Source organism: Phyllostomus discolor, chromosome 8 (genome assembly GCF_004126475.2).
Source record: "Phyllostomus discolor isolate MPI-MPIP mPhyDis1 chromosome 8, mPhyDis1.pri.v3, whole genome shotgun sequence".
NCBI lineage: Eukaryota > Metazoa > Chordata > Mammalia > Chiroptera > Phyllostomidae > Phyllostomus > Phyllostomus discolor.
This window is the reverse complement of record NC_040910.2, coordinates 42,350,611-42,369,901: the sequence shown is the minus strand read 5'-3', so window position 1 is coordinate 42,369,901 and position 19,291 is coordinate 42,350,611. Positions and strand designations below refer to the sequence as shown.

At 40.3% G+C, this 19,291-nt stretch overlaps 1 protein-coding gene across 3 annotated transcripts in view; it reads right to left on the bottom strand.

Moving 5' to 3' along the window:
* Nucleotides 1-2,868: 2,868 nt before the first annotated feature.
* Nucleotides 2,869-19,291, bottom strand: part of LOC114502580 (zinc finger protein 177-like) — a 39,429-nt gene continuing 23,006 nt past the window's right edge. For 2 of the 3 annotated variants that reach the window (XM_036032299.1, XM_036032300.1), the window contains 5 exons: nt 15,811-15,882; nt 15,054-15,180; nt 14,511-14,621; nt 13,947-14,035; nt 11,718-13,396 (listed from right to left, as the gene is read on the bottom strand). In XM_036032299.1, the coding sequence (XP_035888192.1) occupies nt 12,284-13,396; nt 13,947-14,035; nt 14,511-14,621; nt 15,054-15,180; nt 15,811-15,882 (1,512 nt within the window). In that variant the 3' untranslated portion in view covers nt 11,718-12,283. Of the gene's footprint in view, nt 3,409-3,537; nt 3,687-11,717; nt 13,397-13,946; nt 14,036-14,510; nt 14,622-15,053; nt 15,181-15,810; nt 15,883-19,291 lie in introns of those variants that run through there. The other variant, XR_004904673.1, reaches the window with a different exon arrangement.

Here is a 19,291-nt window from a genome sequence, read left to right as displayed (position 1 = left end):
TGGGGGTTCTTTATCCTCCTATTATTTGTGAGACTCTTCTTGTTTGCTTCTGCTTCTTAAATTGATCTGTTGACTTTCTGAGTTTGTGATGTGAACTTCTGTGGTAGGGGACATGTGAGATTCAGTGGTGCAGTCTCCTTGATCTCCCAAATTTGATGCTCTTGGGATGCCCTTTATGCCATTTATGTTGGTTCTCTGGATGTAACTGGGTTTTGACTGTGTTTGGGTCTTTCTTTGGTGGGCCCTTTCCTCCAGCTGGTTGGCAGAAGGTCACTCAGCCCACCATATCTTGTGTGCTGTTGGGCAAGTGCTGCCAGAAGAAAATCACAAAGCCAGGAATCAAACCCACATCCACAAAAATAACTTGCCCCTACCACAACCCCACTGTCATTAGCAAATGTACCAGTATTAATAAGGATGTATAAAGATTAAGACTATTATCATAGAGACAGCAGATATGAGATGACCTACTGAAAGAAAGAAGATTTTGAGAGGGTAGAGGGAGGAGCCCTAGTAAGAGTTTGGAGTCAGAGCAATGTGAAGATAGAAAGTAAAATTTACATCATGAATAAAAAAAAGAATGAAAAATGTGGAATGGAGTATGAGAAGGGAAGCGTATAGTATTAGGCTTAAACAGAAATTAAAGTATAATAAAGTGAGAGAAAGAAAAAGGAAGGAAAAAAGTAAATAAATAATAAAAGTATAGGAACCAAATTGGAGAGAAAGATCCACTGCAGCACTATCAACAACAAATGAGATAAAATTAATGTAGGTGGTATGGGAATTATTGAGGGAAAAGAAATGAAGAAAAGTTTAAGAGATGTTTAGAGGAACAGGAAGTGATTTTGAGATGATAGAGGGAGAGGGAGTATTAAGAGTGAGGAACAAAAACCAGACTAAGAGGGAAAAACTAAAATTTGAGACAAAAGGAAAAAAGAAAAAAGAAAAAAGGAGAATAAAGAAAAATAAAAGAGCAGGAAGAAAGAGAGACAGAAGAAAAAGAGAAAAAAACAGTCTAAGGGCAAAACTAAAAATTTGAGACAAGAAAAAGGGTAGGAGAGGGGAATGGTAAAATTTGAGATTTGAAATACAAAATTAGAGTGAAAATATAGAGATAATATTGAAAAAAAAAATGCAACAACATCTACTTTACCCCAACCAACCAGCAAAGATTGCTAAAGGTGGAGAGAGAACATGGGTATTTTAAGAGCAAGGAAAAAGGATATGAGATGGCCATTGATAAGAAAATTGTTTTTGTGTGTCTGGAGTGGGGAGAAATGGTAAGAGTGTGGAATGCAAACAAGTTGTAGCAAGAGAGAAAACAAAATTTGAAATGAAAATAATGAGAGGAAAGAAGAAGGTAAAATGGGGTAAGAGAAGGGAGGGGCAAAATATGTGAATTGAAATAAACTATAGTATAAAATCTAGTGACTTAACATATACAAACTTGCTGGACAAGAAATGAATGTTAAAAAGCTATGCAGGAAAGAAAATATAGTAAATCGTGGAGAAGACCACAGTGGACTTCATCTTGGTAGCCTCTAGTATTTACCACTTTTTTTTCCTTCTGGACCCACCTCTGGTGATGTCAGATGTTGACCCTGTCTGACCCTAGGTAGCCAGTTGGAGACTTACAGGGATCTTCTGCCTGTGACTGTCTCCTTCAGTTGCACTCAGCAGTCAGGTTTAAGTACTATAGGGTGGGGCTGAATCCCTGGGGTGGGGGAGGGCACTATTGTTTCCCCTCAGGCTACTGCTGCTTGGAAGAGAGTAGTCTGCCTGAACAGGATGGCTGCTGCCATTTGGGGGATGACTCAGCACTGGGACCCCAGCATCTACTCTCTCAGTTCTCTCCCCAAAGCCTCTGCCTCAGTCTCTCCTCAAATGTCTGTAGTCCTATCTGTGCCCCCTTTGCCAGGGATCTACTGTATGTGGCTGTCTCCTTTGGTTGTTAATCTGGTCACTAGCATTCAGCAGTGTGGCTTAAGCACCACAGGTAGAGACCCTCCTGGGGTTGGGGCTATTGTTTCCCCTCAGACTGCTGCCGCTCAGAGGGGAGTGGTCTGCCTAAGCATGATGACTGCTGCCATGCGGGAAATGATTTCGCACTGGGATCCCAGTGTCTACTCCCTCAGTTCTCCCCAAAGCTTCTGTCCCCAGTTTCTCTTCAGGTGTCTCCAGCCCACTGTGCCCTCACCTTTGCCAGAGCCCAGGGTACATGGCTGCAAATGAAAATTTGTGTATTGGCCTTTTAAGCAGCTCTTGCACCTCCAGCCATCTGTCTCTGGCAGAGAGCAACCCTGCCACTTTTCGCACCTGTTTGTTATCTGTGTACTTTTCAGGCTCTGGTGCTGTAGGCTGGGGATCCCAGCTTAGGGTGTAGACCCCATTCTTCTCAGGGGGATCCAACTGGCTGCCCAATTATCCCTCTGGTGCTGCCACCTGTGGGTGCTCAGCCAGCCCTTTTGAGTCTCCATCACACTCCTTACCAGGCAGGTTGTGCCAAAGCTGATTCTTTTGTCTTGTCATGGTTCTGAGGCTTCTCTCTTGCTATCACTCAGTTCTCTGTTCTGGGTGATTTCTATACAATTTAGGTGTAATTCCAGATTGGTCCTGGGAGAAGGTTAGTGTGACTTCCATTCACTCCACCATCTTCCTCCCAAATGCATCAGGTGATTCATTTTAATATGTTGCGTAGGATAAGTCTTAGATATTGCTTCAGTCTTTGCCCTTTTTCTTCCTTTCTTTTTTCTTCCTTTCCTCTTTGCTTTCCCATTGCTGTAGTTTAAAGATACACCCCAAGATCCTAAAACACATCATAATGAATACAATAAAAAAAAGCTTGTTGTGTTAAGTGGTTTATCTTTAGGGGAGGGTACACTCTGGAGGTGTCATCAGGAATGCTGGTTACATATTGTAAAATGTATTCAGAACTTAGTCCACTTTTTGAGATAGAATAAAGTTTGTAGTCAGCACTGCTCCCATGTTTTCTGAGATCCTTTCTGTATCTCCATCACATACCAGCCTGATGGCCATGGTCAGCACCCAGTGGAATCTCCTGTTCCCAGTGCATGATGGCAGAAGTGACGGGGATCATGCTCTGTCAGAGACTGCTCCAGATGGAGAGATGCAGGGTATAACATGTACCTCGCACCTCAGCTGGGATAATTCTGAAGTTTGGATCTTGTGCCACTTCTCAGAATTTCCCTACAGGATGAAAATTCTGCTTACTAACTGTGGGAACTGATGTAATGTAAAATTTTATTGGATGTATTTTCTTCTCTCTATCACATCTCCACTGTCAAACCCACGTTCCATGTTCCTTGCTCCTTCTGTTAAAGGGCTTACACATGAATCCTTGGCTCAGTGTCTGCTTCTTGTAGTCCAAAACCAAGACCAGTGGTAAAGCTGTGAAGGGTATCAAACAATATCATGGATGGAACTAAGTTGTTTGGGGGCAAAAAAACAAAGAAAAAGCAAGCAAGCAAGCAAGTAGTAGGTGTACAGTAAGATCTTCAAATTACTGAGAAATCATACTCAATGTGGCTTCATTGAACTTTGATTCTATTAAGTTCCATCAACTGTGTATTTATTGTCTGCTGTATACAAACTGAAGAGGGGGCCAGAGATGTAATCATGATGACAACACAGAGTGGTAAGCACAATAAATTTGGATGTAATAGAATCTGTGGAAAACAAAGGTAATAATTTTCAACTCACTTTGAGTTAATTTCCGAGAAAACTTAAAAATTTTTGTTTCACTGATTTATTGAGGTATAACTTACCCTGCAATTTACCCCTTGAAAGTATAAATTCAATAACTCTATTCAATTTATAGAGTTAGGCAACCACCACCACAATCTAATAGAATATTTTAAAAAATTTAAATACATTTTATTGATTATGCTATTACAGTTGTCCCATTTCCCCCCCTTCATTCCCCTCTGCTCTGCACACCCCTCCCACCCACATTCCCCTCTTTTGTTCATGTCCATGGGTCCTATATATGAGTTCTTTGCTTCCACATTTCCTATACTATTCTTACCCTCCCCTTATTTTCTACTTACCATTTATGCTACTTATTCTCTGTACCTTTTCCTCCTCTCTTCCTCTCCCACTCCCCTGTTGATAACCCTCCATGTGATATCCATTTCTGCGCTTCTGTTCCTGTTCTAGTTGTTTGCTTAGTTTGCTTTTGTTTTTGTTTTAGGTGTGGTTGTTAATAACTGTGAGTTTGCTGTCATTTTAATGTTCATAGTTTTTTATCTTCTTTTTCTTAGATAAATCCCTTTAACATTTTTTTTCTTTTTTAACATTTCATATAATAAGGGCTTGGTGATGATGAACTCCTTTACCTTGACCTTATCTGAGAAGCGCTTTATCTGCCCTTCCATTCTAAACAAAAGCTTCACTGGATAGAGCAATTTTGGATGTAGGTCCTTGCCTTTCATGACTTGGAATACTTCTTTCCAGCCCTTTTGTGCCTGTAAGTTCTCTTTTAAGAAATCAGCTGATAGTCTTATGGGAACTCCTTTGTAGGTAACTGTCTCCTTTTCTCTTGCTGCTTCCAAGATTCTGTCCTTACCTTTAATCTTGGGTAATGTAATTATGATGTTCCTTGATGTGTTCCTCCTTGGGTCCAACTTCTTTGGGACTCCCTGAGCTTCCTGGACTTCCTGGAAGTCTATTTCCTTTGCTAGACTGGGGAAGTCCTCCTTCATTATTTGTTCAAATAAGTTTTCAATTTCTTGCTCCTCCTCTTCTCCTTCTGGTACCCACCTGTATAATTTGGATGTTAGAACATTTAAAGATGTCCTGGAGGTTCCTAAGCCTCTCATTTTTTTTTTTTTGAGTTCTTGTTTTTTCATTCTTTTCTGGTTGGATCTTTCTTTCTTCCTTCTGGTCCACTCCATTGATTTGAGTCTCATTTTCCTTCCCATCACTATTGGTTCCCTGTACATTTTCCTTTATTTCACTTAGCATAACCTTCATTTTTTTCATCTAATTTGCAACCAAATTCAATCAATTCTGTGAGCATCCCGATTACCAGTGTTTTGAACTGTGCATCTGATACGTTGCCTATCTCTTCATTGCTTAGTTGTATTATTTCTGGAGCTTTGATCTGTTTTCTCATTTGGGCCATTTTTTTTTTTGTCTTGACACACCTGTTACATAGTAAGGGGTGGAGTCTTAGGTGTTCACCAGGGAAGGGTAACACACTTCACTGGGTTGTGATGCTATGTGTGGGGAAGGGGTCTGAGAGGGAACAATGGCACTTGCTCAGCTGTCTGCTGGATTTCAGTCACTTTCCCCATTACCCACAAGCAAAGCGGGCCCTTCGGGTGCTGAGCTGATTCCCAGGTGGGTGGATTTGTGTACATCCTAGGACCCTGTGGGTCTCTCCAATGAACTCTCCTGTGAGGCTGGGAGTTTCTCCTGCTGCTGCCTCAACCACTACTGGTGTTTTCAATCAGAGGTTTGAGGCTTTCTTTCCCCACACTGGAGCCCTGGGTTGCACAGTCTGTTTCACTCTGCAGTTGTTTCTCCCAGTTTATCTGAGCACAAATATGGGACCTCCCACTCCACCAGCCACTACCTTGCTGGGTCCACCAGCTGCTGCCTTGCTGGCCAGTTGGAGCCTTCCCTGCCACACTCCACAACCCACTGCCTCACTGGGTCTGCCAGCCACTGCCTTGCCTATTCTGGTCCTCCAGGCACCGCCTTCGTCTCTGCTGCTTCTACCTGTCTGGATGAATGTGTTTTCTCTAACTCCTTTGTTGTCAGACTTCCATACAGTTCAATTTTCTGTCAATTCTGTTTTTTTTTTTAATTGTTGTCCTTCTTTTGGTTGTGAGAGGAGGCACAGTATGTCTACCTATGCCTCCATCTTGGCCAGAAGTCAATAATAATAGAACATTTTGATCATCCCAAACAATTTCCCTGTACTAATTTGTGGCTAATGTCCACTCCCACCTCATTGCTAGGCAACCATTTATCTGCTTTCTGTCTCTACAAACTGGACTTTATATTATATGAGATATATGATACACACCATATATGATATATGATACATATCATATATGACATATATCATATGATATATAGATGATACATCACACACAATATGTCACACATGCTATATCATGATATATACATGCCACGTGATACATAATATATAGACAGATATAGAACATATAATATACAGCATATCACACACACAATATATCATATATACAACATGCATCGTGTGACATGCATCACAATACATAGACCTATAGGATATGTAGATACACATAATATATACATGAGATATATATGAGATGTGTATATCTCATATATGACATATATATCGATGGAATTATATAATATGTGATCTTTTATATCTGGCTTCTTCCACTTAGCATAATGATCTCTGAGGGTTATCCATGTGGAAAACATGTATCAGTATTTTGTTCCTAACTGCAGAATAGTATTCTGATATATGGTTGTACCACATTTTGCTTATCCATTTACCAGTTGATAGGTGTTTGTGCATTCCAGTTTAGGTTATTATGAATGATAATATTATAAACATTTGAATACACATCTCTGTGTTGACCTGTGTCTTCATTTCTTTGGGGTAGATGATTTGAAGTATAATTACTGGGTCATATGGTAAATTTATGTTTAATTTTTAAGAAATTACCAAACTGAGAAAAGGATACACAAGGACATAGAGAACAAGGCCATATGGAGACACAGGCAGAGACTGAAGTGATGCAGCCATAAGCCAAGGAATGCCGGAGACTGCCCACAACCACCAGAAGCTGGAAGAAAGGTGGGGGCAGATTTTCCCTCAGGGCCATCAGTGGGAGCCAACCCTGTCGACACCCTGATTTCAGACTTCTTGCCTCCTAAATCGTGAGAGAATAAAGTTCTGTTGTTTTAAACTAAAAAAAGAAACTCACCAAACTGTTTTTGAACATGGCAGTGCCATTTTACATGCCCACCAGCAATGAATGAAGGGGCCTGTTTTTTCACATCTTCACCAATACTTGGGATTAAGAAACAACTTCTAATAGGAGACTATACTTGAGCATTGAGTAACACATAATCAGTAGGAATTTAACTGGAGAATGGATTTGGGTAGGAAGGAGAGAGGACAGGAGAGTAGAAATTAGAGGAAGAAGGAACTACATACACATAAACATGGAGATATTCCATAGTAAGACATTTCAAGAGAATATTTGGAACTTATGACTAAGTTACTAGAAATAAGCCTAGATATGTAGGTGTAAGACAGACTATTGAGTGTCTAACTTGACATATTAACTCTTCTAAAAGCAACTGAGCATGAGGGCCATGCTGTAACCATAGGTATAATATGAAAAATTTAGAGTTGGTATGAGTGTGTCAAACTGAAGGCAGAAGGGACAGTTAGGAGGCTGTTGAAGAATTCCATGGGAGAGATGATGGGAACCTGCCTAGCCAGTGGCAATAAGACTAATATGCAAGAGAGGCATATTAGTTTTCTATTGCTGCTATAACAAATGACCACAAGTCTAGTGGCTTAAAATGACACAAAGTTATTATCTTACAACTTTGGAAGTAAGAAGTCTAACATATTAGCAGGGCTGCTTTTCTTCTGGAGGCTCTAGAGAAGAATCTATGTCTTTGCCTTTTCTAAATTCTAGAGATCTCTTGCATTCATTAGCTTGTGATGTCTTCCTCCATCCTCAAATTCAACAGTATAACATTTTAAAATCTCTCTCTAGCCCTCTTGATTTCCTGTTATAAGGATCCTTGTAATTACACTGAGGTCACCCAGGTAGCTCAGGAAAATCTCCCTGTCTGAAGATACTTAATCACATGTGCAAAGTGCCTTTTGCCATCCAAGGTAACATATTCAAATATTCTAGAGATTAGTATGTGGAAATCTTTGGGAGGGTATTATTCAACCTGTGACAAAAGATATATGTGATACAGAATTTGCCAACAATTAATTCATAAGTCTTGAGCTGATTTTCATTGAGCATGTCCATCTCATGATACTGACTCACATAAAGATGAGGCTGCATGAGACATGTGTGCTTTGGGGGCAAGTGACAGGAAAGAGAATCTGCTAGTTCATTTGAACCTAGGTGAGCAGAGACTCAGCTGTATACAGGCACCACTCAACACAGAGGCTGAAACACTATGAGGATTTCCTTTCAGATGATCAGCTTTATATTCTCAGACTGGTTACCTCTACATAAAAAGAGACATGGAAAACAGTAGCTCTCATTACTCACATTCAGTAGCTTCATTACTTAACAGAAACTAGATTTATTTAAGCTCCTATGTGTTAAAAAAAAAACTTAGAAAAAGAATGTAATTGGTATAGGCATATCTTCTTTCCATGCTGGCCAATCAACTATGGCCAGGAGACAATGTGACTGGTGGCCCCTTCAGAACCACATTTGTTTATTCAATTTATCGAGCCTATTTTTACTATTTACTATGTGTCAGTCATTATTTTAGGCTCAACTACCACAGGATTCAGAGGATCAGGGATATGGGTAAAAGCAGGTTATCATATTTAAAATGGTGGTCTTCATAAACCTCATTGAGAACTTCATTTGTGAAGATGGTGAATGATTTAGGTGAGTGTATATCTGGGGAAACAGTGCCACAGGCAGAGGGCGAGATTAATACAAATACTCTAAGGTGGGAGGTTCTCTAAGGGCAATGTGGCTGGAGCAGAGCCAGTGAAGTGGGGCATATTAGCTAAGAGGGGGACAGGTATCAGGGGTCAACATGTGAGGTTTTCTCTGCCACTGAAGGACTTTTGCTTTCATTTACTGAGTAGATTGGGGAGTCATTGAAGGGGTTTGAGCAGACACATGACATGATCTGACTTGGGACTTCAAAAAATCACTGTGGCTGCTGGGTATGGCATGGATTGTAAGGTGTGAGGCAGCCTGCTTGGAGCTGACTTATGCCATCCAAGTGTGATATACATAGCTAGGGCCAGGGTGGGGATACCAGTGTAAGGGTTGAGAAGTCATCAGTTGGGCTATATCTTGAAGGTAGAGGCAAGAGGATTTGTTGTCAGACAGGATATGGGTGTCAGAGAAAGATAGAAGCCAAGAATGTCTCCAAGATTTGGGGCCTGAGCAACTGGAAGGACAGAATTGCCTCCACTTCTGAGACAGGGAGTGCTGAGAATGGAGAAAATTGGGAAGGAAAGAGAACTTTAGAACGTTCTCTTTGAAATGTCCAAATTGAGATATTCCAAATTGAAAAATATTATAAGGTTCTGCTTATATTAGATAACTAGAATAGTCAAATTCATTACACAGAAAGGTTAATCTAGATTACCAGTGAATGTGTGGAGAGGAAAATGGGGAGTCAGTGTTTAATGGATACAGATTTTTATTTGGGGAAGATTAAAAATATCTGGAGATGGATGGTGGTGATAATTGTAAAACACTATAAATGTACTTAAAGCCACAGAACTGTGCACTTAAAAACAGTTAAAAATGTCCTGGTTGGAGTGGCTCAGTGGATTTAGCGCCAGACTGCAAGGCAGGGGGTCAGTAGTTCAAACCCAGTTAAGGCACATGCCTGGGTTGTGGGCCAGGTCCCCAGGGGTGGCACATGAGAAGTAACCACACATTGATGTTTTTCTCCCTCTCTTTCTCTTTCCCTTTCCCTCTTTCCAAAAATAAATAAATACATTTATTTGGTAAATTTTAGGTTATGTGTATTTTACCACAATAAAAAATATGGAGATATTTGACATCCAGTGGAATCTGCAGTTTGTGATACAGTCTGTACTGGAGGCAAAAACTGGAGGGTCACAGACATATAAATACAGAAGGAACAAGTGTGAATATGAAGGAGAACTATAGACAGAGCCCTGGGGTGCTCTGGGAGAGGAGTCACCCGTAAAGAGCCTGGGCAGGAGAGACTAGTGATGTGGCAGGAAACTAGGAGAGCTGGTGTTCCAAAATCTAAGTAGAGAAAGTTTATCAATGAAGATACTAGCAATTTTCAAGAAGAAAATTTCAAGAAGAAAGGTGTGACCCCTTCTGAGGTGCATGTCCTTCCAGAAAGAGCCAAAGCTGTGCACTGAGAATATCGAGACCATCTGGCCAGAGGAACCCTAGATTTTGTTGAACTCCAAGAGCCTCCACTTCTTATTTGCACATGAACTTTCCAATACGCTGCCCACAGCCAATCCTCAGGAGTGACACTTCTTGTTGATTCTGTACCTATCCCATAGCTGACCCAGCACTGAAGTAGATTTATCCATATTAGCATTTTGAATGTTGGCTCTCTCTCTCTAGATAAAGAAATACATTTTTTGGGAGAAACTATTTGAGGATAAGTTGTGTGGACCCTGAGAAAAGAGATACCTACTAAGAAGGGCCTCTGCTGGCTTAACTGGCCTTAAATTAAAAAAAAAAGAAAAGAAAAGAAAAGAAAAAAAAAAGAGCCTAGCAGCTGTTTCTAAACAGGGCCTCAGACACAAACTGCACTCCATGGAGAAGCCTGCACTGAACTGCCTTCCTGCACTGTGTTTCTGCCATCTGAGCCAGCCCATATAGAGGAGTTTCTGGAATCCTGTTTCAACCAATGGGACTGAGGCTTCCCTGTCCAATTGGAGCTGTGTAGCCAAAACCCTATCAACATCTTCACCAACCAATCAGGAGGATGCTTTTTGGATCAATTAAACTGCTAGGATTTGGAGTCCTCATCTGCATGAAGATGAGCCAATTACAGACCAGGGGCAGGGACTTCTGTCTATTTAAGTCAGCTCCCCTCTACTTCTGAGAGTACACTTTCCTATTCCACGGAAGACAAGGCTACATCTCCCTGGCTGGAGCTAAAACAGAAAATGTCTCACGGGAGCGGAGCAGAGCAGAGCAGCAGGGAGCCAGAGAAGGGGAATTAGACCAGAGCAGAAGAGAGCTGCCTAGCCAAAGAGGAACTTTACCCCAAGGCCTCTTCACAGTCACAGTTATGCTGCTTTGTAATTGAACTATATCACTATTAAGCTGTTTCACAGTTGTGCTGCATCACAATTCAGCTGTTTTGCACTGAAGAAAATCTCTTTCTTCATTGGAGCCCAAATTAGGGATTCATACCAGTGTAACTGGTGCCAATGACCATTGGTTAATCAGGAGATACAGTCTGTGATGACACAGATTTAACAAACAGAGTAAGATTTATCCATCAGATAAATCTATTATACCCGACAGTTACAGAATACATGTTGTTTTCAACCATACTTGTAGGATCCATAAAACCTGGTTACATGTGAGACCTATCAGTTGAGACTAAAATCCCTTGGAACAGAACCTTTCTACAAGACAGGTTTAGATCAGTTTGGAGTTTATTTTTCATGTTACATGAAACCCATAAATAAGCAACCCAGGGTTGGTACAGCCAAATAATACTGTATATCCCTACTGTGTAATCGGTAGCCTATGACTGTCATCTTTTTGGTTTCTTTTCTGAGGAAGAAGAAGAGATAAGATAAAGGAAAAATGGTAAAGAGAAAATGCCAGATGAGATGCTCCCCTTTCTTTAAAAGCCACATGCATTGACCTCTCACTATTTCTTATTGGACAGGACTGTGGGCTCATTGGCACTCATAGCTGCAATGAAAGCTAGGAGATAAGTCCTTAAAAACTCTCCACACTGTCAACTTGAACACAGTTGTAATTGTTACTTTAAGGAAGGAAGGGCAATGACTTAAAGTGACTTACTGTAAGTCACTGCAGTCACAAATGGCAATGGATTTTGGGACAGCACCTTGTTGTATATGACACATTAGGCCACAAAGCAAATCTCCAACAATTTTCTGTCTGAATTTATGCCATTTAGAATCTATATCATGAAGAACATATATTCAGTGCACAATGCAATTAAATTACAAATGTGTAACTAAAATAGGCAGAGTCTGCACATTAAAAAACACATTTCTAAATAATCTATATGTCCAAGACACTTTGATGAAAAGTAGACAATATTTAGTACTAAGTTACAATGAAAACATTATCTATCAAAACTTTTGTGATGTAAATCAAGGGAAATTTAGAGTGCTACACTACATTTAATACTCATCAAGTGATGAGTTGTCAAACTTTAAGGATGAAACACTCACCAATAAAGATAATCACAGAACTCTAACACTTACAAGACTGGCCAGTATAATATGTGTTTCAACATTGGTCACCAAAGGTTTCTCTACAGCGTGAATTCTAAACTGCGGAGTGAGGTGTGAAGGACCTCTTAAGGCTAGCCTGTAGCCATTTCATTCATATAGCTTTGGCCCTGTATGTATTCGCTTGTGCATTATAAGGTTAGTGCTGGTGCTGAATGCTTTTCCACAATGAACACATTTATAGGGCTTTTCCCCTGTGTGAGTCCTCACATGGACCCGCAGGCAAGAGGAATTCCTAAAGGCCTTCCCACAGTCTTTACATTCATAGGTTTTCTCTCCAGTGTGCGTCCTCTTGTGCACAATAAGGTAAGAGCCTGTGCTGAAGGATTTTCCACACTGATTACACTCATAAGGCTTCTCTCCAGTGTGAGAGCGTCGATGTTTCTTAAGGGATGACTGATCAATAAAGGCCTTTCCACAGTCACTGCACTCATAGGGCTTCTCTCCAGTGTGGGTTCTCATGTGTTTTTGCAAGGATGAGGGCACGGTGAAAGCCTTGCCACATTCCTTACAGTCATAGGGTTTCTCTCCAGTGTGTGTTCTTCTGTGCACATTAAGATGAGAGCTCTGGCTGAAGAATTTTCCACAATGATCACACTCATAAGGTTTCTCTCCAGTGTGTGATCTCACGTGTTTCTTGAGGGAGGAGTGAAAGATGAAGATTTTCCCACAGTCACTACATTGAAAAGGTTTCTCTCCAGCGGGAGGTCTCACACATTTCTGAAGGGACCAGGGGCCCATGAAAACCTTCTCCTGTTCGTTATGTTTTGAGCTTTCTTCCACAGTACACAATTTCTCATGCACACTGTGGGAAGATCTTTTTCCAGAGTCACTGCAGTCATACAGTCTCTCTCCAGTAGGTTTTTGCACATGCACCAAAAAGGAAGGCTGTAAACTGAGAGACGCAAGATACTGATTATACTCATAAAGTCTCTCTCCAGTGGGAGTTCTGAAGTGCTCCCTAAGGGAGGCCTCTTGATTGAAAGCTTTGTCACAATCATTAAAGTCGAAAATTTTCTCTTTGGTGCGAGTATTCACATGACTCTGAAGAGTTAAGGAACAGCCAAAGTCTTTCCCATATTCTTTGTATTTGCAGCATTTTTCTCCCTTGTGATACCTTGTACCAATAAGGGGACAGTTCTTTCTGAAGAATTTTCTACAGTGATCAGATTCCAAGGATTTCTCACCAGGGCAAGTTGTTGCCTGTTGAATAAGGAATAAGAGGTGATCTAAGGCCTTTTTACTTTCATTACACTTATGAGAATTCTTTGCCATGTGGAATCTGCCACATAGTAAATACATTATTATGACTGCCATTTTTACCAGTTTTAGTGCATGTGCAATTTTTGCCCTATTGATTTTTTCAAGTTGAATGAGTTGAATGCTTTCTAAGGCCCCATTGTATTCATACCTATCAAAGGGCATCATCCTAAATAGAGTTTCTGTAATTGTAAGGCATAAATGAACTATGTATTTAATACTTAATAACAAAAATCACATTTAAGTAAATGCCTATTCTTTGGTATTCTCTGTGAAGTTGCTTACTGTGAGGCAGCAAATGTTGAGGTCAGATTGGCGATTTCTCCAATTTTGTGAGATTCATAAAGTCTTTACTGAGATAGCTTTTTGGTGAGTGAATGTCACTTGCCTCAACTGTCTCCCCTTGTGTAGGTGCTGCTGCTATTTTAATTTATTGAAATTCACAGACTTTTCCTGTTATAAAAAAACAGATATTATCTCTAGTGAATCTTACCATTTTTATGCCATTGGAAGTCTTTTCCCCAGCAACATCCTGCATAGGAATTACATGTTTTGGTTTAAGTTGAGTAGCTGAGTCTGAAACTGAAGGAGGAAAATTTTTATGACTACAGCGAAAAAAAGTAGGGATGAAAGAAATAAGAAGGCAGACACCCTATAGATATGTTTTCAAATAATAACACTAAATACAGAAAAAATGTGAAAGAGTCATGACCAGAGTCACTATTTTAGGGACTCGTTCCTATGACAGGAACAAGCAATGGAAATGGGAAATATTTTACTCAGAATGGATTCTGGAGACTTGAAACAACAAGAGAGGGTGTTAAAGCAAAGTAGGGTGAACTGAACAAAACGTATTCGAGGAGATACGAAATTGAAAGAGGAATTAAAAATCTTTCTCTGATACCAAATAAAAAGTGAATGAATGGAGAGATGGTGAAAGAAGGCAAGCTCACATAATGGCCTCAGCCTCTGTTTCCCACACCTACATTCCCAAATATACCATCCCTCACCCACTATGGCTGCTCCACACAATGAGTCCTTTCTGCCTGGTGCTCACCTGAACAGGAGATTTGGAGATCTGGCTCAACTTGGAGATTTCTTCTTTCTTCTGTCCTCAGCTCTTCCTGCTCTACTTCAGTTACCAGACTGTGTTTGCAGAGATAATACCCTGTCCATGGGAAAAGACATGTGATTTTGGGGCACTGTGAAGGAGGCAAGAAATCTTTCTATAAACCTGATTCCAACACTCCAGTGTGAAGTAGACAGGCAAGTGCAACTTTAGGAGCAGCAAACAGATTAGATCAAAGATCTTTCACAGGGTCCCAAAACAACCACCCACATTCCATGTCCCACATGGACTGACCCTTGAAATCCAAGGCCAAGATCAGATAGATATACAATGCAAATTACCTAAATCTTGTAATGAGAGAGGAAATAAAATCAGTGCATTTTCATGGGAAGACATGAGACTGCCCCACAAGGGCAGGGGCCATCCATTTTGTGTTCATCACATATTGTCATTCCTTTCAGAGATCCTGGAACACACTATGTGATAAACTATGTACTGTGTGAAAAAATGAAGAAATCAGGCCAGCCTTACCCACAGAGGCCACATGCCTCAAGGTCTCCATCATCACATCTCTGTACAGGATTTTCTGAGCAAGGCTCAGCAGTGCCCACTCCTTTGGGGAGAAGTCCACTGCCACTTCCTCAAAGGTCACCAAGTCCTAAAACATCACACACATTCTGGCTCAGCCAAGGACCATCTCTAACACTGAAGTAGGAGAATGGGAGAGTGAGGCTTCCAGGGCTGGGGAAGGAGACTCAGTGCACAGGAAGCTGAGAAGGCTTCAGAGGCCTCTCACTGTCTGCCCCAAGGCTCAGTTCTTAGAACTTTCCTCTTTCATTCTCACCCCCTAGGCCATCTCATTCAGGCTCATGGTTTGAGCAGCTTTTCTAACACACAGTTGACCCAACATTTCCACACCTAGGTTCTGAACACTCTTCAGGTCTTATTCAAGATCCAGTACAGATTGAGTATACAATGGGATGAAAAAGCATATTTAGAAAATAAATAAATAATTTTCCCAGTGAAAAATCTTTCTTTCCTTCATTGCACCCTGCAGAATATGAAACTAATACTCAACCTGGAGGATTGTCTGGAAAAACATATAACTAATATAACAGTAATAGAAGGCTTTCCTAAGGCATTCTCTCTCTCATTCTAAGAAGCCCAGAGAACTGGGAAAGCCTGAGGCTGGCCCAGTAGGGCTGTGAAGCTGTGGGTCATGGGCAAGAGATGTGTCCTTTGGGAAGAGCAATGCCTGTTTTTGGAAAGAGAGTAACTTCCCATATACCTGTGACCAAGTTGTCAGCAATTCCGCATCCATTCTGCCTCCTCTGTGACTCCCTGCTGACCAGGCAGAGTTCTGAGCATGCAGAGCCAGAGAAAAAGAAAGGAGCCATAAAAGTCTCATCCTGACAGACGTTCAACACCCACAGACCTGTGAACTTCCTTACATAGCTTCAGAGTAACCACTACACTTGCACATCAACAGTTCACTCAACATTTTATCTCCCTATCCAAGAACAATTAGGAATTGGGAATAGAACGTATGTACTTATTTTTTTCTTTTTAAAATTTTCCTAAACTGAACCATGGGAAACCTAGAGTCAATAACAACTCAAGAGCAAAGAGCCCTAAGCCTCTCTAGTGCCAACATGCTCCTAAATGCCATCTGCCTGTGAGAGAAACTAGGACTCATTTGGGAAATAGCTGAGTCCAGTGTAGAACAGTAAATACGCACAATGATCCTGGAACATCTTATATCAGAAAGCAAGGAGCTTATCAAAGGTTGATGGGGTTGTGTCAGAAAGACCTTAAAAGGGCTCCCCTGGCTTTGGATGGAACAATTTAATACAGAATAATGCCTGAAGTCAATTGAAATGTATTAAATGTAAAACAAAATCATGAGTTTGTAATGATACTAAAAAATAAAAAAGACCCTCAATGATTACTAGTGAAGGTGGCCAGGATAGCAAGTCATTATTCTGAAAATTCATAAAAGGAGAAGAATCAAGCATGTCTCGCTCCTCCTTTAGGAAGAGTATTTTATCATTATCAAAAGTTGTGATAAGGGAAAATTTTCCTTTATAGAAGAACCATAGAAGCTTTATTGGAAGCTTCATTTATTATGAAGAAAATGCTAGAATTGGAAAGTCACCATTCTGCAGCCAGTAATGAATGAGTGGATCTAGGCGACAATAATCAATGGCTACTAAAATATTAGGTGAGAAGTGAATAGCGATGTTTATTTTCACCTTAAATTCTTTAAATTTTTGACTTTGAGGGGAGGTGGGGGAGAGAGAGAGAGGGGGAGGTTTATTTGTTGTTCCACTTATTTATGCATTCACTGGTTGATTCTTGTATGTGCCCGGACAGGGGGCTGAGCCTACAACCTTGCATATTGGGATGACACTAATTAACTGAGCTACCTGGCCAGGGCTGTTTTCAACTTTGAATATGAAAAAATTTCAACTTAAAGAAAAGTTGTAAGAATAGGAAGAATATGATCAGCTTCTAGAAACTCTTTACATGACCATTCACCAACTGTTCTGTTCGGCTTCCTTTCTCTTTCTCCTCTCTGTAGGGGCTACTGAGAGGACTCTCCTTAAAAGGAAATTACAGATGTCATGACCCTTTTCTACTACATCCTTGAGAATGTCAGAGGAACTTGAGCATTCTTGAACATAACCACAATAATGAAGATCAGGAACACTTAACACGGGTTTAATATTATTGTCTACCACACAGCCCTTATGCAGAATTTCATGAACTGGCCCAATAATGTAACTTTATAGCAATCACTTTTTAAATTTCTCACTTGGCTGATGTTCTCAAACTATGTTTCTGGACTCTTCTCTAATCTAGACCAGGCCCTCAGCCTTTAATCATCTTTGAAGATTTGAAAGTCCAGGCCAAATTATTTTACAGACTGTGCCTTAGTTTTGGCTTAGCTGATGTTTTCTTGGATTAGATTTGTCAAGTACATTTTTGGGTGAAGTTTTAGATAACTGATGTGTATCCTCAGCACATCACTTCATTATGCATTGATGCTGGTTTGTCTCATTATTGATGGTAACTTCAATCACTTGGTTAAAGTGGTATGAACCAGGATTTTCCATTAAGTTACACTTTTTCCTTTTGTAATGAATAAGGAATCCCATTAATTATGTGATCATTTAAGACTACATAAATAAGATGAAGAATTTTATAAATGAAGGATCAAGCTAATACCAGGATCAACTGATAAATCTTAACATGAAAAAAGAGGCATCTGGATACCATGTGAGTTCTGATTGGAGAAACAGCACCGGGCTATTTAAAAAAATCTGACAAGTCCCTTAATCTAATTAACTGCTTAGAGAGGAAGGGGAAGAGGAGAGACCCAGATGTATTAAACAACACCTGAGCATACAATTAGCCAACCTATTATGGGGTAGAAAGAGAATGGGGGAATTATCACTAAGACATTTAACTATCCACTGCAACGTGTGTACCTTAAATCTTGATTCCAACAATGCCAACTGTAAAAACGCATTTTGAGACATTTGGAGTGAAATGAATACAGACAGGGCATTATGTGATACTGGTACGGAGAAAAGCAGCCCCTGACATCCAGTTATGTCTGGGTGTTCTGTTCAATATAAACAATTTTGCAACAGCAGACAAGGCCACTGTGTGACCATGAAATATTAAGGGAAAAACGAGGCCACTCTGTAATCATGTCTGAACACAGGCAAAACATAAGCTTCTAGGCCTCAAAGAGGACTGAACAGCCGTCCTCATTTTGTGGGTAACACAAATGACTGATGCTTGTTTATCAGTGACACCTTTAGCTTCAGTCTAGTTTTCTCCCCTTCTAGGTAAACTTTGCTAAGATACCCAGTCATCCAATTGCCCTCACTTTCTGACATCCAACCCAGAACCTTCCCCCAAAACCACCTAATAGGCCCACATCCATTAATTCTTTCCTCACATGCTTTTCCTGAGATGTCTCACCATTCACCACGGTATATGTTCTGCCTGTTGCAATGAGTAATAAACCCAATTTGTTTAACTATAAGTGTGCCCCTGGTGGTCTTTGGCTAAAGGTCATTGATAATATCAAGAAGTTTTGTTAATTTTGGAAGGGGTCGGGGGCGACTGTGTGATCACAGTATTGTGATAATGCTAGAAACTTCTGTTAAATGTTTATTTTATTAATAGATTATCTCCCATGTCTCTTCCTCTGTAACATTTCTTCTTAGCACCAAACTGGGTCATGCTGGTTGTATCCTTGTGATGTCCTCTTCTTTAGAGGTACAACTCAAATTATGAATGAAGTGATATGATGTCAGATATTTGTTTTAGCATACTCCAGGAAAATAAAACTCAATTATAGTAGTAAGCAAGGGGAAGAACAGATGTATTAAGAATGGTGGGATATTGGGTAATCACTGAAGCTAGGTGTTAAGTACAGAGAAGTTTCATCATAGTACTCTCTACTCCTGAGTATATAATTATGTAATCCATAATTACAAGTTTTAGAGAAAGAAAACCTTCCATACAGAAGAGGAGGGCAGCAAAATGTACTGTCTAGGCCTTGGCATCAGATATAGTAGAAAAAGAAAATTTAGGTTTCAATCCAAATTCACATTATTCATGTAGTCCAAAAAATCTCAAGAGAATACTTTCAGTTACAGAGGTTCTTAGGTGGCACTGTCCTCAGGCAATTGCTGTGAACAAGTGGACTTATCTCTGGGAAATTTAACTTCAAATCAGGCCTCAAAGAATTC